Source organism: Nanorana parkeri, unplaced genomic scaffold, assembly GCF_000935625.1.
Source record: "Nanorana parkeri isolate BGI_ZX_2015 unplaced genomic scaffold, ASM93562v1 scaffold580, whole genome shotgun sequence".
In the NCBI taxonomy this organism is placed as follows: Eukaryota; Metazoa; Chordata; class Amphibia; order Anura; family Dicroglossidae; genus Nanorana; species Nanorana parkeri.
This window is the reverse complement of record NW_017306848.1, coordinates 707,669-731,245: the sequence shown is the minus strand read 5'-3', so window position 1 is coordinate 731,245 and position 23,577 is coordinate 707,669. Positions and strand designations below refer to the sequence as shown.

The 23,577-nt window shown below is 41.4% G+C and overlaps 1 protein-coding gene across 2 annotated transcripts in view; it reads left to right on the top strand.

The window, feature by feature from the left end:
* The window catches only part of MCC (mutated in colorectal cancers), a 249,605-nt gene that overhangs the window by 169,406 nt on the left and 56,622 nt on the right, over positions 1-23,577 (top strand). For both annotated transcript variants that reach the window (XM_018562500.1, XM_018562502.1), the window contains 2 exons: positions 1,482-1,624; positions 10,594-10,742. In XM_018562500.1, coding sequence (XP_018418002.1) covers positions 1,482-1,624; positions 10,594-10,742 — 292 coding nt within the window. The remainder of the gene's footprint in view (positions 1-1,481; positions 1,625-10,593; positions 10,743-23,577) is intronic.

Here is a 23,577-nt window from a genome sequence, read left to right as displayed (position 1 = left end):
TCTGAAGGTCCCACAAGACCATTCTGAGGATACCTTGGATGTATTTCAGCAAAGCATCAATATCATTCCTCTTTTCCGTGCAATTAACCAAACTTCAATAATTCTCCATAACTTCAATGTTTTGTAATACATAATAATTTGTCTATCATGTTTTCTGTCCATTTCTTTCCCAGAACCTATTCTGACTTTTGATATGGTGAATAAAACGTGCAGGTTATTGACTAGTTTGTATTGTACTTTACAACTTTTTTAGTTGTAAACTGGTGCTGAGCGTTAATGTGATTTGCAGATGTGTATTCATATCCTTGGGAATAAGGTTCAACCACAGCTATGGACACAGTCAGGAAATGGTTATTATGACACGCATAGAATGTTTAGGGGGGTCGAGAGCAATTGGTGTGGGCTAAGTAACATGATGGAAGGAAAATGCAACAACATCATAGTAATTGTACCATAATAAAAACTTGACATGGAGAATAAAACACCCTGTAGTATTATCAACAAGCTATAGCTTACGTGTTGTCATTACATAATGTGCCAAAAATAGTCCCAACGGTAACAGGTTACCCCATTTTGCTTCAAGGGGTCTCTTTTTGTAGCTGAATGAGTGTTGGCATTTTTTATTGTCATGGCATCAAGAAACCATTGACGTGTTTCCTCTAAGTGTGCCATCCTCTTGCTTTGTGCTCATTGTATGATATAAATCTGTAGCCTTAATTAGAAAAACCTATGCCTTGGATTACAGCTGCATTAGGTCATTTCAAGTTTTGGTTTTAATTTAGCCCACCAATTTTATAGAACTTCCATTCATTTCATATAGGGCTGCAACAACTAATCAACATAATCGATTATAATCGATTATTGAAAAAGTTGTCAACTTTTTCAATAATCGATTAATCGGCTTCTGATCAGTTGGCTCCTCTATAGCTGGCGGTATTCTGCATTGTGCTGTATAATGTACTATTGCTGGGTTTTGTAGTCCTCTAGCCGGTGACATTCTGCATTCATTGCTATATAATTTTACGCTTTCCATTTCACTATATTGCACACCACACTATCTTCTTTTTTACTTCCACCGCTCCAAGCTTGCTCCTGTGATGGACTACAATCTCAATACAAACTAGTAGTCCTATCACTGGAGCCATTTTTTAAAATTTTATTGTTTATCCGATTAACCGATTAATCGAACCTAATAATCGGCTAACTAATCAATTTTGAAAATAATCGTTAGCTGCAGCTCTAATTTCATAAAATACTACATGAAATTAAAACTGGGCAAACACCAGTGAGATACATTTCCTTTCTCCTCTATTATCATAGTTACTCCAATGGCGAGGCTGGTGTTTATAAATCAGCCTACCTCCAACAAAGCCTTACTCTCAGGGCTTATTCTTGCGTCTTTTTTTCTCTCCACAATGCAGATGAAAATCCAGCAATTTTTTGAGACTGATGGTGTTTTTTCCTTCCTTAATTTCCATTAGTGTGAACAGTCACATCTCATGAGGGAGCATGAGGACTTACAGGAGAAGACAACATTACGATATGAGGAAAGAATTACTGAGCTGCACAGCATCATTGCAGAATTAAATAAGAAGATTGACCGACTTCAAGGGACAACAATAAGGTACTTATATTTATAATATTGGTTAGATGGTGACGGATTATCACTTGGGGCTGCTCCACCTCTGATGGGCCTAACTTAAAAATGTAACCTTAAATGCACAAATAGAGCATAGCTTGCCCACTGAGTAGTTGATTTTTCCATTTATAGTATAGTATAATTTATAGCTAGTATAAACGAAACCTAAAGATTTACATTTTTATAAATACAAGTTTCCTCTAGAGTTCTTGGTTTCATTATTTATGCTTGTGTGCAGTGATTTTCTGTTTAACAGATTAATTGTGATTAGTACGGAAATAGAGGGTGTGTGAACCTAACCGAATGTAGATACTGGCTGTGTTTTAATTTATACAGGCACCTGTGACATCCATGTTTATGAAGGGTGACATTGACAACACCCTAATCAAAAAATGATTGCTGAACTGGGAAGGGAAATGCTAAATCATATGTATATATGATAATGTTTCTATTATCATTTCTATTAGGCATAACAAACTATCACTGTGTCAGTCTATAGTTTTCTTATGATTTGGCATGGCTGTATGACTAATCATTTGTTTTCTTCATGATGTCTGTGATATTTATTTCATAACACAAGGCAGCAGCGGTGTTAGGAAAAGACAGAGACAACTCACAGGTGGCAGAATCGCTGAGACCACTTCGTCTTTTATTGGACCACTTTACTTTCTTTATACTTTGTTACCAGTGATCAAGATTTAGCAGTGTTGTCACCAGGGAATGACGCCCATTAAATAAATAAAGCAGAGTTGTTCTTAGGTGATCCTGCCATTGACTTTGTTACCAGCACCTTGTTTGCCAGTGTGACGTCAACCCTACTATTTCCAATTGAGTATCGACCTCCATTCAGTGATTGACCACCATATTTGTGAACCAAGTTATTGAAAGTTATTTCCAAGGATCTGTGCGGCGGGCCATTTTCACCCTTGCTTGAAAATAATGTATAGAATTGTAGATACTCTGTATATAAATTTACATGAATTGTTTTTTATTTATTTTTTAGAGATAGCTTAGAACAATGTAACTGATACTAGTGCAGTAGAGTCAAAGAGCACATGAAGTTATAGTTTCACAAGGTTTCTATGGTTATAGAGCTCCACCTAATGTTTTTTTCCTATAGGTCCCAGGCCCCCCTTTCCCCCTACCCATATTGGGGAAAAATATTGCAATTGTCTATGTACCCTCTCCATGCTTCAGCGCACTCCCTGGTGTCCTCCATGGTCCAGCACCAGAGATCCTCTGTCATTCTGCCCATTTCCTTTAAGTCCAGTCTGTTTACATCCTGTCTCCTCACTCAGGCTGGACTGCAGGAGTGATGCTCACATGTCAGTCGTGGAAGAATGCCCCCCCCCCAGTGCAGTTGGAAGAAGAAGATGCTGGGGATGACTTAAAAGGACCAGCAAGAATACATCAAGAGAAAATGTTTGCATAGAGACTTAAATTAATAATAATAAAAAAATTGTCTTTGGATGGTGGTGGGAGAGTGTCGGGGTCAATCCTAGAGTTATGCTTTAACAGATCAAAAAGGGCAAATAAGAGAAGTTCATTGTTAGGCTTTACATATACTTTATGTTGTTTTTGTAAGATCTCATCCATGCTAGGAGTGAATTGTGTTTAACAAGATGGAAACTTGAGGACTCGCATTGTGATGAGGAATATTAAAAAATACAATAATTCGGTAGTACATAGAAGCAGAAAGCGTAGGCTGCATATGTAATGAGCAAATATGAATATCCTCTTGTACATATATAATATTATACAGAATAATGTTTATTAATCATTACAGTGTATGCCCAGTTAAAAATATTATTAGTTTCAGATAGTGTAAAGATCTTCCCTCACTTCCTGTCCTGCTGATGTTTTACTAGACAGGAAGTGAGGGTAACTCTCCAACAGCAACACAGACCGAAGTAAAAACATTTTCTTTGTAGAGTAAGGGAAGATACTGTCTCTTTTTTTTTTTTTCCTGGTGAAAATGTTTTCTGCAGGACAAAGTCCTGGATAGCAAACCAGATGGGAGTTTTAATCCTTCAATACTAAATCTATAACAAAGGTTTTGGACTTGACATACACTTTAATACATGTTTATGTGAATATTTACATCAGGAAGAACTCTTATTATATTTATAAGAAAAGACAGTACATTCTTCAAAAGAATGTTCAGCTCCCTTGGATTACTGCACAGATGGGCAATCTAACAACTAAGATCAGATAAAATCTTGATGTGCAGACAAATTGAAGGGATCGTTTCTATTATGTTTTTGATGCCCAGGCACATTGGTTGGATCATTTCCATTTTGTTCTTGATGTGCCGGCATATTGGTTGGATCATTTCCAGTTTGTTCTTGATGCCCAGACGCATTGGTTGGATTGTTTCCATTTTGCTCTTGATGTGCCGGCACATTGGTTGGATCATTTCCATTTTGTTCTTGATGCCCAGGCACATTGGTTGGATCATTTCCATTTTGCTCTTGATGTGCCGGCACATTGCTTGTATCATTTCCATTTTGTTCTTGATGTGCTGGCACATTGGTTGGATCATTTCCATTTTATTCTTGATGTGCAGGCACATTGGTTGGATCATTTCCATTTTGTTCTTGATGTGCCGTCACTTTGGTTGGATCATTTCCATTTTGTTCTTGATGTGCCGGCACATTGAGTGGATCATTTTCCATTTTGTTCTTGATGTGCCGGCTTACTGGGTGGATCATTTTCATTTCTCTGCCAATAGCTGTTTATCTAAACTATCACACACCCAACTATTTTGTGAAAAGCTATTTTATGCAACCCGCATGGATTTTGCTGCTTCTAAATACTCACTTCTCTCTGATTTATTTCATACGCTGTGTATGATTATAGAATCTGTTTTTGAGACTTAGGGAAAACGTGGAGCGTATGGGTGGGATTAGTAATGTAAAGTCTGAGAGGAACCTGTTAACACATCATGTCTGGTTATTATATATTTGCACTTAAGGATTGTTTTCCTGAATTAAAATCAGATAATTGTAATTGCAGAACTACTTTAAAGAGATTTTGACAGTTTGGACATTAAATCAGTAATTTGTTTACATAGCCCTAGAAAGAAAATATGACATTAATTACAGCATCAAAGAACAATGTACATGTGTTTTTGTGGTCATTGAAAACAGTCATTTGACCAGGATGAGCTTGAGGGCAGGAATCTGAAGTGGAATTTGGAAATGAGACATGAAAGCTTAGAATCATCAGATCACAACATAGTAAAAACACTGCTATTTATTATAGTTGACCTCCAGGCACAAAAACTTATTGAAATATAATCCTCAATAGGCACAGTGTATATACATCCACTTTGTATGCACCAAATTCATTTGCAAATGTAGCTATTACTTTGTAAAAGCAGAAGTGACATTAATGTTCTGCGCATAACCTGTGGAGAGCGCAGAGCTGTGGGAGGGACCAAATAGACTCCACCCACTGCTAGCTGCCAGCAGGCGGGGGTGGATACAAGACCAGTCACCCTGCACAAGGAGGGAAAGCAGCAGTGATTAGTCTTTATTACAGGAAGCTCTTGCAGAAAGGCAAACCTGTGTTTTCATGTCAAGGTAGGTAGGGGTGCACTATATTTCCGGCACATCAACAGTTATTTTTCTGTTCCTGCTGCATGTTAAACCACTTCTCACTAGCATCACACATAAATGTGACACCGGTGAGGTGGCCCTAAAGCAAAGCTGCAACATGTATTCGTCACTGTATTCTATGGGCGTGCATAACCAGTGCTCCCAGAACTGTGACAGAGCTGTCCACCATTGGCACACAGCCAGCTTCCGATCGTCCTACCATCTCCTGATTACATTTTTACTGTGCAGCCAATTAAAGTGATTACATAATGGGGGGGGGGCTCTCCTTCCAGCCTCTGGCTTCAGGCCCATTCACACCACATCTAGAGCATCTCCAGATCAGATTGTTTCCGGACCCAAAATGCATCCTAATGTATCCCTATACTATTTGTGGCCTATGTTTACACCAGCGCAGTCCGTTTCAGACCAGACCAGAAAAATACTGCTTGTCTCATTTTGTCTGGTCTGGAATGCACTGAAACTGCAGGCATATCTGGTCCGGAAAATGGTGTGAACCTGCCATCACAGCCCACTAAAAGGGCCAACTGAAAGGGTTAAAGGGATAATGTGGAAAAATTGCATGTATTATTATACAGGATTTATATAGCGCCAACAGTTTGCGCAGCGCTTTACAATATAAGGAAGACGTTATAATCACAATACAATTAAGAACAAGATGGTAAGGAGGGCCCTGCCCGTGAGGGCTTACAACCTAAAAGGCTTTGCATGTATTATTTTTTTTGTGATGTCACAAGTGGTGCCCCTCCACTACTACTTTGGTGCGTTGCATTGCCATGCACAATCGACCATGCGGTACGGCAATACATAGTATTTGAGGTTGAATAAAGACATTAGTCCATCAAGTCCAACCTATTAGGATCTAATTCTAGGAGTACCTGTACCCCTGTATATTACGGTCCCTTAAGAAATCGTCCAAAAGTTTCTTGAACAATTCCACATTATTTGCTGAAATCACCGCCTGTGGCAGTGAGTTCCAGACCCTAACTGATCTTACTGTGAAGAACCCCCTTCGCCCCTTGTGCTGGAATTTTTTTTCCACCAATTTTAGGTGATGGCCTCTAGTTTTTGTAACGGAGTTAATTTTAAACAGTTTATCGCTAATGTTGCTACCACCATTAAACATTTTGTACATGGAAATCATATCCCCCCTTAATCTCCTCACCTCTAATGTGAACATGTTTAAATTTAGTAGCCTCGTCTCGTAGCTCTGGTCCTCCATACCCCTAATTAGTTTGGTTGCCCTTCGCTGGACTTTTTCCAACTCAAGGACATCTTTTCTTAGTACTGGTGACCAGAACTGGACCGCGTACTCCAGATGAGGTCGAACCAATGATCTATAAAGTGGCAAAATTATAGACTTGTCCCTGCAATACATCCCCTTTTTAATACAGGACAAGACCCTGCTAGCTTTGTTTACAGCAGCCTGGCACTGCAAACTACCTTTCAGTTTGTGGTCTACAATGACCCCCAAATCCTTCTCCATTTCTGACTTCCCCAGCGGCATACCCATAATTGTATAACCCATTTGTTTATTTTTAATTCCAAAGTGCATTACTTTGCATTTATCGACATTAAACCTCATCTGCCACATTAATGCCCACTCCCCTATTTTATCCAGGTCCTCCTGTAATGTTATAGTGTCTAAGTCCATGTCTATTACCCTCCCTATTTTGGTGTCATCCGCAAACACGGAAATATCGCTGTTAACACCCTCCCCGATGTCATTAATAAATAAGTTGAACAATATGGGACCCAGCACAGAACCCTGAGGCACACCGCTCATTACACTAGCCCAGTCTGAAAAGGTGCCATTTACAGATACCCTCTGGACACGTTCCCGTAGCCAGTTCTCTATCCACGTACACACCACCTCATCTATGCCCATAGCCCTCAGCTTGTGTAGCAAGCATTTGTGTGGTACCGTATCAAAAGCCTTTGAGAAATCCAGATATACCACATCCACCGGCTTACCTCCGTCCATATCTCTACTTACCCCCTCATAAAATACTGTGGGGGGAATTTATCAAAACTGGAGCAGACTAAGTCTGGAGCAGATTTGCACTGCTGTCAATTAGCTTCTTTCTCTCATTTTCAAATCTTACCTGAGCAAATTGAGAGATGCTGATTGATTGCCATGGGCAACTGCTCCAGACTCTGTTTGCTCTAGTATTGATAAATTTCCCCCACAGTGTTGCGATGCAGTTTAAAAAAGTAGTGCATGCACCACACTTTATTGCGTTACCGCGTGTTTCAAATCGGTTGATCACATTGCTGGTGGGAGGTGTGTTTGGGGGTGCCATTCAAATGAATAGCAACACAACACACCTCCCGCACTGTTAACACATGGTAGGTGCGTTACATGGTTCCATGTGCTAATTGCTTGGCCCTGCAGTGAAATCAGAAATAGATTCACTGCTGCCATAAGTGTAACAACTAGTGCTGTGTGGTGATTTTATAGACACCTTGGGTTGTTTGTTTAGCTGGTCTCTTAGCAAAGTAAATTTTCACCTTGCTCCAGTCTTCCAGTATTGCTGCAGAGAAATCATTTTTTTTCAGCTTTTCCCTGCACATGATTGGGTATTTTTTGTAAAGTTAATTTTCATTTCACCTCATTCACTAAGCTAAGTGAAAACCTGCTTTGCAAAGGGAATATATGCTCTATTCCTTTGTAAATTAAATCAACTACTAATTAATTGCACAGCAATACATTTCTTTTTTTTCCGTTTGAAAAGCAAAAAGAATTTAAATTTGTGGCCATCTGACAATAACTAATTGCCAACTATTGGTCTAAGTCCTCTTCTTCTGTCCACTGCAAAAATGACATCCATAATATAATTCTGTGAGTTTGTGTACATCTGGATTGGTCACAGATTGTTCATGTTCAGGAAATGTTTAATCCAGTGGTAAGCAACCGTGGTGCATTGAAAGACTCTGACCACCACATGTATGACTCCAGCTGGAGTGCCAAGGTTGTCTACCCCTTGTTTAACCTCCTTTTGGTGGTAATCCCGAGTGTGGCTCGGGGTTAATTTTCAATACCATAAGCGGTAACCCGAGCCACACTCGGGATTACAGCATAGCGTTACTTACCTTGTCCCTTGAGCCGCGCTGTGTCCTCCGGCCGATGCCGGCATCCGCCTTCCGGTTTCCGTCCCTTACGAGCGTCTGCGTAGAAAGGGGCGGAACCGGCGGGAATTTTAAAAATAAAAATAACGGGGCGAAAAAATAAAAACAGAAAAAAAAAAATCGGACCACCAGGGAGGTTAATACTTTGTTCTCTTGGAAGGCACAGAACTGGAAAAGTCCAGCCCCCACACCCTCCCACACAGATATATAAATGTTCCAGCCCTTGAGGATCTGTTGCATATGTGATTTGAGCTGTGAACAGGGCCAACTTATGGGAAGCCGATTAATCGATTATTGAAAAAGTTGACAACTTTTTCAATAATCGATTATAATCGATTATGTCGATTTAGTTGTTGCAGCCCTAATATTGTTTCATATGCTCAGTGTTGATATGGTATGTTAGCTTTTGCTGCACGTTGTTGACTTTGTGCTCTTTGCAGAGCATAGGTTATACATTTTGAACAATAGAGATTTTCCATTTAAACAGAAAAGCCCATTTATCTGCCCCCCAAAGCATCCAGGAGGCTCATATGCTATCACCGTCAGGAACTGTTGATCATTCCTCAACCACCCACAGACATGTTTGCTTTCCAGTGGGTTTTCTAAAGCGGAACCATTTTTGCGTAATACAACCCAATCTTTTAACAGCCAGGTTCTAGTCTCTGGGCCTCCTCCTGTGGGCCATGATACATTAATGTTCACATGTAAAGCATATGGGAGTTGGTCAGCCTCTACCTACGTAGTTAATATCCTGGCCAATTAGTTAGGTACTGTTCCTTGTAACTGATGCTGGATTCCTTCCCTGCTTGCATGTTTGTTTTGAAAAGCCCTGTTTGCTGTTTTACATTATAATACTATTGAGAGGACTATCTGGCTTTGCTCTGTGTGAGTTTGAATCACAGTAATTGATCAGGTGAACTGAAGACAACTTGTAGTGGGAGCTGAGCTGCCTTTTACCATCATTCCTTGAGATTGATAAAACAACTATCCAACCCTCCCTCCACGCCAAGGTGCTAGGTGTCATCCTTGACTCGGAACTCACCTTTCTGCCCCACATCCAATCACTATCCAAATCCCGGCGCCTTCACCTTCGTAACATCTCCAAACTACGCCCCTTCCTCCCAATAAATCCGCAAAATTACTCATCCACTCACTTGTTATATTTCGTCTTGACTATTGCAATTCCCTCCTCATTGGCCTTCCACTACACAGACTATCCCCCTTCAGTCTATCATGAATGCATCTGCTAGACTCATCCACCTAACCAACCGCTCAGTGTCTGCAACCCCCCTCAGCCAATCCCTGCACTGGCTTCCCATAGCCCAGAGGATAAAATCCCATCCTCTGGAACTCTTTACCCCTATATCTTTACCTGTCCGTCTATCTCCCACTCTGACTGCCTTTAGGCGATCCCTAAAGACTCATCTCTTCAGGGACGCCTATCCCACCCTCACTGAACCATTACGTTCTCAAACAATTCCCACACAGCTACCTCCTCCTGTATCACTTGCCCTTCCCTTTAGATTGCAAGGCCTCAAGGGCAGGGCCCTCCTTACCATCTTGTCTTGAATTGTATTGTAATTGTAATGTCTTCCTTATATTGTAAAGCGCTGAGCAAACTGTTGGTGCTATAAAAATCCTGTATAATAAAAATATATTAATGTCCTCATCATCCTGGGAGCAGTGTAATGTTAGATCAATGACCATATAAGAATTGTAAACACATTACATATATGCATTTGGGGTTTGAGGTCACACCCAGAACAGTATGCACAATATTTGCTGATCCCCACAAATCTCTCATTGGAACAATGTTTGTGACAGTTTAGCTCAGGGCTGGACAAATGAATTTGAAATTCAGGAGCCAGCTTGTCCTATCCAGGAGCCAGCAAGTTTTTGGTTTTTTTTTTAAGCCTACACACTACATTTTACCAGCCTGCTACCATATTGTATAAGCTTCAACATATTCCTTTATAGAATATGATATTTTTGTATTTATCAGGCATATATAGGGATTTGTATTATCACTACACACCATAATTGGTTCCCTAAGTGTTCTGCACATCCTTGCGTTACTGTACACTGTAAAAATGTTCATCAGTCTGTATGAACAATACAGTTTGAGCAGACACTTTTAAAGCAGAAGTTAACACTTGTCCATGATTCGAAGTATGATATTATATTTGTGTGTTTGTCTCTGTTCTGCAGGGAGGAAGATGAGTACTCAGAGCTACGCTCAGAACACAGTCACAGCCAGCTTGAAGTAAATGATGATTCCCGCAGTATAGACCAAGACCAAGACCAGACCTCTGTCTCTGTGCTGGAGAATCAGTCCACTATGGTTACTGTTGATATGGGTAAGCGAAAAACACAAGGTCCCCAAAAAGACTTCCTGCAATTCATATGTTCAGTAAATAACATGTATTGTGGGGTAAAGATATACAATTGTTGGACAGCACAAAGGTCAAGCTGGTAAAAATTAATTTTTTGCACAATTTGATATTTTGACTTAATAAACATTTTAAGAGGTTATATTATTGTAGAGATGATAGAGGTAGTGTTTGTTTCACTATGTAGGAGTTTGACGCAACACACCTGATTTGGCAATTGTTGTGCTGTGTTTGGGTCAGCCAGCGCTCCTTGTCTGATCAGTGTCTTCTCCGAATTCAAAATAGGTGAAACATAATGTTTGATTGTGTGTATATGAATGTAATGCCTTTACATTCTCTGCTACTGCACAGAGCGCAAAGGACTTGAGGTGCCACAGGGTGCACATAGCAATGCATGTCTTCCCACTGAGTTGGTCACAGTGGCCCCTGCAAGATATCAAAAGTTGGCTTGGAAGCAAACATCTCAGTATTACAGATTTGTATTGCCAAATATCTGGACAAATGTATCATGGGGCTGTTTGAACTTACGGCAATGTCGGTTAATATTGATTTATCGTATCATGTTTAACCAGTTTCTGTTTTGGAAGATATTTGTTAATTCAACATAAAACAGGAATGGTGCTGACAGCATGACTGAATTGCCAGACACCCTATGAAAAGTTTGAGGCGTGAGGCATCTTCTTTTTCGGTGTAAATAGTTTGGCCCATAGCTCTTCACTTGGTAGCCACAAGCATTTTGCAGTTTCTATTCCAGCCAAAAGATTCACTGTTTAATGTCTTTGCTGTTTAACCACCTCCCTTCCGTCATATTGTGAAAAAACAGCCGGGAGAAGGACATTTATTTATTTATGAATATTTCACAATGTTTGTTCTTTTTTCCTTTTATATAGTAAAGAATTAAAAAAAAAGTAGTGGTTATTAAATAGCACCAATAGCAAGCTCTGTCTCAAATGATATGAAATTAATTTAGGTTTGGGCAATAGTCAAACTATCGCAGCCTCGAAATCTGGCCTTGATAAAGAAGGGGTGTATACAGGCTGGTACGCAAAGTGGCTAAGCAAGCCATTTTCCCAAGGCTCAACCATATGTTTCTGCTAAATTTTCTAAATAATTTTGTCACTCGCTTACATTAACAAGTAAGATTATTTCAGCTTTTGGCACTAATATTGACTTTTTCTAACCAGATGCAGAGCTCTTTCTATTGTGCTGGGAGTGTTTATATTTTTAGCTTTGTATAAAGGGTAGTTCAAGCACATGTTCATGCTTTTTATGTTAGAATCACATATTGAACTGTTTGTCACTTTATACGAGGCTTGAGAGACAAAAATCTGTCCTGCAGGCTTTATATTCCCTACGGAATAGACACAAAGTTCTGCCTGGTTCGAATTCCTTCTAATGATTAGGATGCTTTTTATAGATTTTTTTTTTCTTTAACCCTTTGCCAGCTGATTTGAAAAATGTTCCAGAGGGCTTGGCAGCGAAAGGGTTAATTGCATGTTAAATGTATTTTTATATTAAGACGATTTTGGTGGTTTAGATCTATTTCTTGCCTTAATTATTGACATTTATTCATAGAGGTTGCAGTCATTTGTTGGCTTCAGCCCATACATGATGTCAGTTCATTAGAAAGCTTTAACATCACAAGCTTACATAAGAAATGTTCCTAAGCACCATGGATCACCAAATAAGATTCTTCCTTTCATGTTCCCATACTGCACTGGAAACGTGAAGGATGTACTTCTTCCTTCATTTTTATATGAAATCTAGCAGTGACATGCCTACTACACTGCTTGTCCTAAACCCTAGCACCGATAAGACATAACCTTTATTTTTATTTCCCAAACCTTACACCATATATCCACTGCCACAGCTTTTCTTTCAAGAGAAAGGGGTACACTGTTGTCTTTTAATGTACATGTGAGCTGGGTTGTATTAAAGTCTGGTCTACTTCCTAAACATCCATGTTACAACAATGGTAAAAATTAAAAAAAAAAAGAAGATATAGAAACAAATTAATACACACTGATAAAATGATTTGTAATAAGCTGTTCACTTTCACAGTACAGTGGCTATTAGGTTAGGATTTTTGTCTTGCCGTTGTGGGTCCAGGGTTCAGATCTCGCCTATCTAGACACTATATGCATTGAATTATTATGTTTAGGGATGCACCGATAGATCGGCCGCCGAAACATATCGGCAGAAAATGACACAAAACAGATGCACAGTTTGGAAGTGGCCAGGGCCAGGTTTTATTTGGTTGCAGGGCTACTTTAGAGCAGCAGAGGGAGGAATGTATGAATGAAGCTGCCCAATTATAAATCTGTCTCAAATTTCTCTCAAATCTTTCTCTTGTCCCTGTTTAGCGCCACCTTGCTTTGCAACAGATTTGATGTCCCCTCGTGTTACTTGTTTTATTTTTTTAACATAACGAAATAGAATGTATAGGCCTAGCACATTCCTGCATTGGAGGTCACTATGCGGCTTTTTCTGTTGTACTCATATAGTCTCCCTATAATCCAGAAAGTTGGGAGCAGTAGTGATTGTGCAAATCCTATAGCTGATCATGCTTACCTTTAGAAAAATGTGTTGATGACCAGACCAGATGAGGTAAAATATTCCTTTAGATATTAGAAGTAATTTAAATCATCAATTTAAATCATCTTTTTGTTCAGAAATCAGTGACACTTCAGGCTTTTCATAAACTAAGCACTGCCTTAACTGTTGAGCCACTGACTAAGCTAAACTGCCACTTGCAAATCCTGTTTTATTTATTCTTGGTAATCCTTAGACCAGCCCTTTGCCAAGAAATTGTATTTCACCAAATAAACCCAAAACCTCATGTCTGTATCATATAAATGCTGTGCCCACAGAAGCATGACAATCACAGATTTTCATTTCAGTGGCAGATTTTCTTTATTTTATAACCACCAAGCAGAAACTGATACATAGTAATTTAGTTGAGCCACGGTCCAGATCATGAATCCTTCACATTCACGTTTGTCTCCTCTGGGAAATGGTCTGTAGACTTACCAGCTGGATTACCTAACCATTCATCAAGACATTAGCTAGTGAAAACAAAGTCCATATTCCAATCACTTGTCCTAAATACCTCCATCAGTACCCAAACCAGTATGTCACGCTACCTTTATTCACCAATTATAGAAAGCATTTCAAAGAGAGCTCCAAGCAAATATTTGCAGCTGAAGTTCATAGAAACTTTCTCTTCTGCCAAAAGGTTTTTAAAGCAATGTATATACTCTTGTATTCTGCTCAGTCCTGCTGTCTGATATGGCTGCATAGTGTAAGGTAGGTGACACCTATCAGAGCCTGCAGTTCTGCCTGCTTTTTCAAGCAATGGCATCCTTCGGTGTTCCTCATTCTTATGTGATTGTAAGGTAACCAGGTCTACTGCTCATGTGCGTACCATAGGAAAGCGAGCGCACCCTATTTAAAGTAAGCACGGCCTGGGCTTAGTTGCCGAATGGTCTTTCAGCTTGTCCCTGTGATCCTGTTGGTTCTGCCTGATTTCTGCTCCTGTATCTTGAACCTGACTGCTCCTGATTGCTGCCTGCCTTCTGACCTTGGAATTGTTACTGGGCCTTGCTTCTGCCTCATCCCTTGTACTTTGCTGCCCTACTAGTGTGACCCCTGGCTTGTCTGACCTAGATTCTGCCTACTGCTCTGGTACCCTGCTGTCTGCCCGGTGTGACCTTGGGTCTGCTTTACCTGATCCTGATTCTAGACTTCTGCCTGGCACGTAGTTGCCCCATCCACTGGCACTCATGCTACTTGCTGTTTCTCAGGCTCAGTTCCCATCCTCAGAGTTCAGGGGACACAAGGTGCAAGGGTAGCCTCCTCATCCAATCAGTTTCCAGCCAGGTACGTGATAGTGCAGGCATTCCAAATGTGAGCCTGATTTTAGGTTTTAATATCGAATAATTTTTTACAAATGATTAGTATTAGGGATGCACAGATACTTTTCGAGTACCAGTGCAGATACTTGGCATTTTCATGAGAACTACCAGGGTTGCAGCGGTTGCAGCTGGGACCTGGCTCTGGCGCACCACCACTGTCCTGAAATCATTAGTCTGTATTGTTTTTAAAAAACTGTCACATGACAATAAACAAAAAATGTATCAGTACTCGTACTTGTAAGTACTCGGCAAGTACCAGTACTCGTACTCGCAAAACTGGTATCGGTGCATCCCTTTATTTATATTTATAAAAACAAATCATACATTAAAACAGAGATGTACAAATTCCGGGAGCTCCGTGTGCTCCTTACAAATGACAGCTGCCTCCTAACTTTTGAATTTTTCTCTAGTGTAGTCTTGGAGCTCAAAAGTATCGGTACTTGTACTCGTACTTGTACCGAGTACTGTACTTGGTATCTGTGCAACCCTAATTAGTATTGTGATTTTGGGTGAATTAAACAACATTGTATCCCATCCTATGCTTAGCTAGCCATATACAGAGGGAACATGACAAAGCAGATAATTATCGTAATCTGCATAAACTGACAGAGATTTTCCGTATGAAAAGTTATCCCTTTGTGCAGCAATGCAAAATGTAAGAAGACATTCTGCCTAATAACTGCTAATTTGTAAGTGTCGTAACCCATAGCAACTGATCAGAATTTACTGCTGAAGTCAGACAAGGACAGAATGAGTTTGGCAGTGTTATTTAATAACCCAGACCACTGAGTTCAAAGTGTGTCTCCTCTATTTGAAAGCGAGGTCTTAGGGCCCATTCACACCATAGCGCTGCGTTAATCTCACACTATCGCACAACGCACCTAGTGTGTGTTACGTTCATTTGAATGGAACCCCAACGCACCTCGTGGCTGCTGTCTGCTGTAGTACCACAGTACCTTGTGGTGTGGTGAAAAAAGTAGTGCATGATATTGCACTACTGCGTTTTGCACTGTGTTGCAGCACATGGTGGCCGGGAGATGGGGTCTATGGCCAGCTTTAGCCATAGACACTTTACCATTTCATTAAAGCCATCTCTAGAGCTTACTACTTCTTCTCTCCCCATTGATTTAGCTGTATTGCAACATTTTCACCAACAAAAGATGGGTGCAAACCCAGTTCATCTGCATTCATCCATGCCCATCACGGTAACAGCGGGAGCATTTCATGCCCAACAGCTACACATCATGAAGAGGTGAAGAACCCCCCTGCCGAAATGTATGGGCCAGTGGTGTTATCAGTTACAGTTTTGCTAGGAAGCAAAACTGTAACTGACAACCCCCCTGGCCCAATCAGTTGCGGCAGGGGGGTTCCTCAACCCTTCATGATGTGTAGCTATTGGGCAGGTGATCTGGGTTTGCATCAAGCCCCCGCACATAAGCGGAGAGCTGTGCAAAATGGCACTAATGATGGTCGTGGTTCCATTTTTCTTACACATCTCCTTTTAAGTATATCTACATACAATGGTTGATGAATCCTGTAACAATTGTTTTTTTTTCCCCCTCAATTAATCTAGCTATATGAAATATCAAAGGATTCAAAATATGAAGATTGTCAAGTTTACTTTGATTAGCTATCCAATTTAGCCTCCAGTATCGGGATAAAGAAAACAATCCCAGCCCTGATTAAATCATATAAGCGATACATTATCTGAGCTTTGTGTACGCTCTGAAAGGTTTATGGTTGACTGCTCTTCTCAGCTGGCATTTCTGTAAAGAATGCTTGGCTTTTTAATCCTCTCTTTCTTGACAATAAAAGTTGAAGGTAAATGTAGCAATTGTTACAACACAAGCCCCATCACGCCATGGTCCCAACACACTATTTTGTATACTTTTTTTGGCAGCGGGGTTGAGGTTATTACAAGTTCTGTAATGTTTGTGGGGCCACCCTGCTCCATGATTACAGTAGAGACAACCACATTAAAAGTCTAACTGATGGAGAGGAGTGATGACAGCTAAGCTGATGCTGTGCACAGATCTTTGCATTATACATGTTGAATGGGGGGAGGCTGACAAGAATCTTGCATATTACAGCAAGAATGCAAAGGGCACAGATGCCTTTCTGTCATGTTGGGAATTTAAGAAGTACTGGAGAATACATCAAGTCTTATTAGTTACCCATTTTGTTTTAGTATGCCGTAAAGGGCAGTTATTTCGAGGAAACACACATTTAAAAATTAATTACTGTTGATACTCTGTTAGAATGTTTATTGGAAGAGATGTATATAATATTGCTGGAAGAGATGTATATAATATTGCAGCTTTGCCAGGGATGTTCTCCAGGGCCATGAGGGTCTTTCATAAGGACTACAAAATATTTCTAATATTTTTTTAGTATTTAAAAGGTTTTTTTTATTTTAAAGTCGATCTATGCCCTAACTGGATGACATTTAGTTTGCTAAATGACTGCATCATAAAGAATGATTTGTTTTTCATGGAATACTGTTCCCAACTTTTTCTTCCTTTTTATGTATGCTGTTGATCCTGCCCAGCCTCCTTAAAGGAGAACTTCCCAATTTCTTCCACTTTGTTATAACACCACTAACAGTTGACCGTGGAATATTTAATAGCAAGGAAATGTCACGGATGGACTTATTGCACAGGTGGCAACCTGTCACGGTACCACGCTTGAATTAACGGAGCTCCTGAGAGCGACCCATCCTTTCACAAATGTTTGAAGAAGCAGTCTGCATGCCTAGGTGCTTGATTTTATACACATGTGGCCATAGAGGTGATTGGAAAACCTAAATCCAATGATTTGGAGGGGTGTCCCAATACTTTTGGCAATATACAGGTCTATTCACAAAAGGGTGAAGAGTTTGGAGAAGGTAGGAGAAGTGAACAATCTAGGACAACATAGCTGTACTGGAAAGTGAGCTGAATTGGAGAATTTTTCCAAATCGGCTATTTTGGCCTAGACTGTTCACTTCTCCAAACTCTGCACCCTTTTGTGAATAGACCTGATAGTGTATATCAGGAAAACTAACATCAAACTTACCTCTTCTGTTTAGGTTTCTTTGTTTTGAGCAAAAAGGAGCAGGAGTACTTATAGGCCATCATTCTGCGGGCTAACAGACTGGGAGAAATACTCAATTCCCAAAATTTAACTTTGGAAAAAAAAAATATTCTATGAAGCAAGACACTTTCCTGCTGGCCTACAGATAACTCTTTACAGGATTATTCCCTTCCCCTCTGTCTCCTCGTTTCCAACATAAGTGGTTAAAGAGAACTATTTTCCATTGTCAGTTATCAGTAGTTCAGGAGTTGGGGGACTATGCATGGGATTTAGGGCAAATGGACTTAACTGCAGATCTCTAGATCTGAGCGGGCGTCTTTAGACGTCCGCTCAGACACGCCCCCTCGGCGCGCGCGAGCGGGAAATGGCCGTTATTTAAAAACAGGCAGCGATGCCTGTTACCATACAAGCGTTCCGCGTGTATGGGGTGCCGATCGGTCCCCCTCGCCGCTGATCCCGGGCTCCGCTGTGCCCGGTGCGTGCCCGGGATCAGCATGTCGCCGCCTGTGTCACAGGGAATCGGAGGGAGATCGTTACACGAGCTCCCTCCGGTCCCCTCTCCTCTGCAAGAATGCAATACATCACTTCCGCATTCTTGTGTCACTCTCCAGCTTCAGAAGCTGGAAAGAAGCTGATGGAGCAGATCTGTGCTTCATCAGCTTCTTTTGGGGGGTCCTAGGTGACAGGGGTCTTGTAGACCCCTGATGTCTCCATAAAGAGGACCTGTCACATATTTTGCTATCACATAGGGGAGTTTAATTAGCCCCCGTATGTGATAGCAATAAAGTTTAGTGAAAAAAAGGAAGAACAAATTTAAGTTCCCCCCCAAATTTAAAGTTACACATAAAAAAAGAATAAAAAAACAAAAACATTTTTTAAAGTCCCCACCCATACATACACGCATGCAAAAATGCGTCGGGGGCGCCGTTCTTCATCTGCTCAATGGGCTCTATGGTGAGCTCCTATGGGGGATCGTGACGGGTCACAGTCTCGCAGAGGAACGGGGGACCCAGAAAACCTTGGCGGGGGGCGGACACTATCGCCGATGCCGCCGCCGCTTGATTTAATACAAGGGATCTACTTAGATCGCTTGTATTAAACGAACAGCGGCTCCCACTGTACATTCAGCTCTGCTTGTCAGGAGCAGGGCTGAATGAACAAAAAGAAACTACTCGCCCGGCACCCGAAACTGCATGTCCCGGGTGTCGGGTGATAGGTATTCGCTCCATAAGACGCAGGCACATTTTCCCCCTCCTTTTGGGGGAAAAAAAGTGCGTCTCATGGAGCGAAAAATACGGTAAATTATTTTGCGGGGGGGGGTCACCCATTGTGCCCAAGTTAATTGATAAAAGAAAATATGTGTAGCTTCAGGCCCTTGAATGTGAAATGTCATTTTGGCATGTCTGGCAATATCTCCACTCCACAATAAACAATGAAATACAAGCACCAACATGTGCATTGGTTCCCTGCTATCTTGAATTATTCATTTTTTAATAGTTGCCATCATATAGGAGCTCTTGAAAGGTGATTTTTTTTATTCTAATGAATTACAGCAGAGGACGCCGCGGGCTCGCAGGGACAAGGTGAGTGTCACTTTTCTCTGCAGCCCCGAGTCTGGCTCAGGGTTACCGCTCCTGGTATGGAAAATTAACCCCGAGCCAGACTCGGGAATACCGCCAGGGAGGTTAAACATTAGAGGACTGTGGTTTATTTCTGGATGAAATTATTTACAAATGAAGACCATTATTTAGCCCGAATTTCGTTACCAGATTTCACCAGCATGTGGTGTGGTATGATAGGTGAAACTACAGACCCCCAAAATCTTTGAGGTGTCTAATGGAGCATACCTTTTGTGCTACAATGGTTTTGCCACTTTTAATTTGCAAATTGGTTTATTCTTTGCTAGCTGATCCTTGTACCTAGATTTTGTTTTCCCTTTACCTGTTAGGCCTTATTCACATTGATCCGAGCCGGCCCCATGCGGTGTGCACAGCCGTATTGGGCCGCTCCCAGGAAGGACAGGTGCTGCGTGTGATTTGTATACAGCAGCCTGTTCTACTCTATGGGAGTATGCGGTCATACACCGCCGTACGCTAGCCTGAACTGCACATCCGTGCGGGTGATCAATCCTGACTGTGTCCGAGTACGGGCACCTGCATGGATGTGCAGTTCGGGTCAGGGCCCCCCTATGGTTATGTCTTTATACACTGCTCAAAAAAATTAAAGGAACACTTTTTAATCAGAGTATAGCATCAAGTCAATGAAACTCCTGGGATATTGATCAGGTCAGTTAAGTAGCAGCTGCTTTGGTGTTCATGAAATTAACAGGTGCACTAGAGGGGCAACAATGAGACGACCTCCAAAACATGAATGGTTTTACAGGTGGAGGCCACTGACATTAATTTCCCTACTCATCTTTTCTGACTGTTTTTCACTAGTTTTGCATAAGGCCGGTATCTGCTCCTTTGTGCAAGGATGAACAGGATGAGCACTGCCAGAGCCCTACAAAATGACTCCAGCAGGCCACTGGTGTGAATGTTTGGTCAGAGACAATAAGAAACCGACTTCATGAGGATGGCCTGAAGGCCCGATGTCCTCTAGTGGGCCCTGTGCTCACTGCCTGGCACCGTGGAGGTTGATTGGCATATGCCATTGAACACCAGAATTGGCAGGTCTGCCACTGGCGCCCTATGCTTTTCACAGATGAGAGCAGATTCACCCTGAGCACATGTGACAGACGTGAAAGGGTCTGGAGAAGCCAGGGCGAACGTTTATACTGTCTGTAACATCGTTCAGCATGACCGGTTTAGTGGTGGGTCAGTGATGGTCTGGGGAGGCATATCCATGGAGGGACGCACAGACCTCAACAAGCTAGACAATGGCATACTCGTACTGCCATTAGGTATCGGGATGTAATCATTGGACCCATTGTCAGACCCTACGTTGGTGCAGTGGGTCCTGGGTTCCTCCTGGTGCACGACAATGCCCTGCCTCATGTGGCGAGAGTATGCAGCCAGATCCTTGAGGATGAAAGAATTGATACCATTGAATGGCCCCCACGCTCGCCTGACCTGAATCCAATAGAACACCTCTGGGAAATTGTATTGTTCCATCAGACACTGCCAGGTTGCACCTCAGTCTGTTCAGGAGCTCAGTGATGCCCTGGTCCAGATCAGGGAGGAGATACCGCAGGACACCATCCGTCGTCTCATTAGGAGCATGCCTCGACGTTGTCACGCATCCATACAAGCACGTAGGGGCCATACAAACTAATGAGTACCATTTTGAGTTGCTGAAATGAAATTTCAGCACAATGGACTTGCCTGCTGCATCATTTGTTCACTTTAATTTTTGGTGTGTCTTTGAATTCAGCCCTCTGTAGGTTGATCATTTTTTTCATTTCCATCAAACGATGTGGCATCCTTTCCTTCCTAACACATTACCCAGTCCAGTATACAGTAGATATCCAGTATGATATTTTCCCCCATTGAGATCTGATGTGTTTTCAAAGTGTTCCTTTAATTTTGTTGAACCGTTTACTTTTTTTGTATTTAGTTTGTAACTTGCACACTTTTACTTGTAATTGCAGAGTGCTTTAGAAATAAAGGATAATGATCATTATCCCAACACACCCCTTGTTAACAATTAAATCATGAAGGGGTTAATCACATGCTAGGAAACAATTAAATATCAATTGTATAGTTAAGTCCTACCTTCAGATTCTAAATCCTCTAGGTGTATTGGTTTGACAGCAACCCTGTGACTGATGAGTTTATTTTAGCAGAAGACTTGGCCTGTAGAGGAATGTAAAGTTTACTACTGGCAGTAAAAGTGGCGGCAGTCTCCAAGGTTGTTCTGCTCTCATGGAAAGGATGTTTGCAATGGGCCTTTTTTTTTTTTTAACACCTTTACTGCCCTTTATTTGCAGCTGATAAGCCATGTGTGGAGTATACCTCTGTTGCAATCAGTACCACTTATTTATGACTTTCATGTACTGTGCAACAATAAAGCTGAGTTGTATTCTTAGCTATCAGCTACACACTGTCCTGCTGGGAGAGAGATTTGTATATGATTTGTATATATGTAGTGAATACTGTCATGTTGTAATACAAAATCAGCACCCCATAGATTTAGGGGCTATTCATACTTTAGTGATCTGTTTTTGGTGTGTTAACACACATGCATTACGTCACGTGTTACCTGTGTATTGTGTTAAAACAGACCATTCATTATTGCCAACATACCACAATGGGCAAAAAAATACACATTATAGTTTTTTCTTTGCAAAGCTGTTGCTGAATGCAATTGAATGCATCTGATTAAATGCAATAGGGATTCCTCCATCCATGCGGTTTAGAGGTAGATGGGAGAATCAAGGGATTTCTAGGCATATATGTCCAGTTTCAGTTTCTATTGACATAGCCCCCAGAGTGACATCTCCCAAGAGCACTTTCTCCACACAAAATGCCTTGGTATGCTCTTAGGAGCCAAGAGAGCAGCATTGTTTTGATTCTAAAGAAATCAGTATATGCACAGTGAGAGGGACATGGATGGGTTGGGATAGATTTAGTTTTGTATTCCAGCAGAAGAGAATTCACACAGGGTTGAAAATGCAGCAGGGGATTTCAGTGTACCAAAGGCAGCATTGTCAGCCCACATCAGGAAATTAGAAGCCGTTGGATTTCTGGCAGGCATTTTTTTTTTTTTTGCAGTTGCAGCCACCTAATTCTGGCTGCTAGGAACAGCTGGGGCAACAAAGGAAGGAACTGAAGAACTTTACATGGCAAATTTTAAAATTTTATGCACAGTTGTTGAAAAGGGTCTCTTAGCAGGCATTCCAAACACCTACTAGACATACCCTAATGTGTGGCCAGTGATTGGGAGTAGACACTTTCACACAAATGCTTGGTTAATATGGTAAAAAAAAAAAGTGATCTAGCGATATTTGATCATTTGATTGTGCCCAGTATCCTTCACCTATGATTGAAGTATTTTCTTTGAGTAGCGCTACATGTAATAGGGTCTCTGTATCCCCGGAAAGCAGTAAAAATCTGGCAGGGCTTTAATCCTTTCTCACTCTAGCAAAATTCTAAGGGGTTTATTCACTTTGGAGCTGAAGGATACAGCCGTAGCCGTACAGCAGCCGGACGGCCGAGCCGAAGGTGTATGCTTCGGCTCGACTGAGCCAAAGTGACAGCCGAAGCATGGAGAAAGGTTGGCCGTAGCCGACTGATCTCCATGCAGATGACAGCTTGGCGGAGCCAGACGTGATCTCATTAAGAAGTGGGACACCGGCACTCCAATTGCAAATCATAAACGTCTGTTTATTGATGTGAATGCAGCATAAATACACTATGTGCAACTTTTCGGGGTCTCAAAGGATCCCCTTCATCAGGCAGAAAAAGTGAGCACTTAGTGTTTTGCTGCATTTACGTCAATAAACAGACGTTTATGATTTGCAATTGGAGTGCCTATGTCTCACTTCTTTCTTTGATCGTGGTGGTTGCCAGCCGTCGACAGCCGCAGTACCCTATTCTACTACTTGGAGAAAGCGGTTTTGAGTGCTATGGGTTCACTGACTGTAGCCGTGATCTCATGGCTCGCTCCGCCCAGTTCCAATGACAGATTAGCGTCCCCAAATGACCTGGGGACGCTGATCTGTCATTAAACAATAACAACTGAGCAGAGCTAGTTGTGACGTCACGGCAGGCTCCGCCCAGTTGTTTATTGGCGGGGACCTGCTAGAAGACTCTAGCAGGTGCCAGCCAATAGGGAACTGTTGGGCATAGCTAGCTCTGCCCAATTGTGTTTTTTCT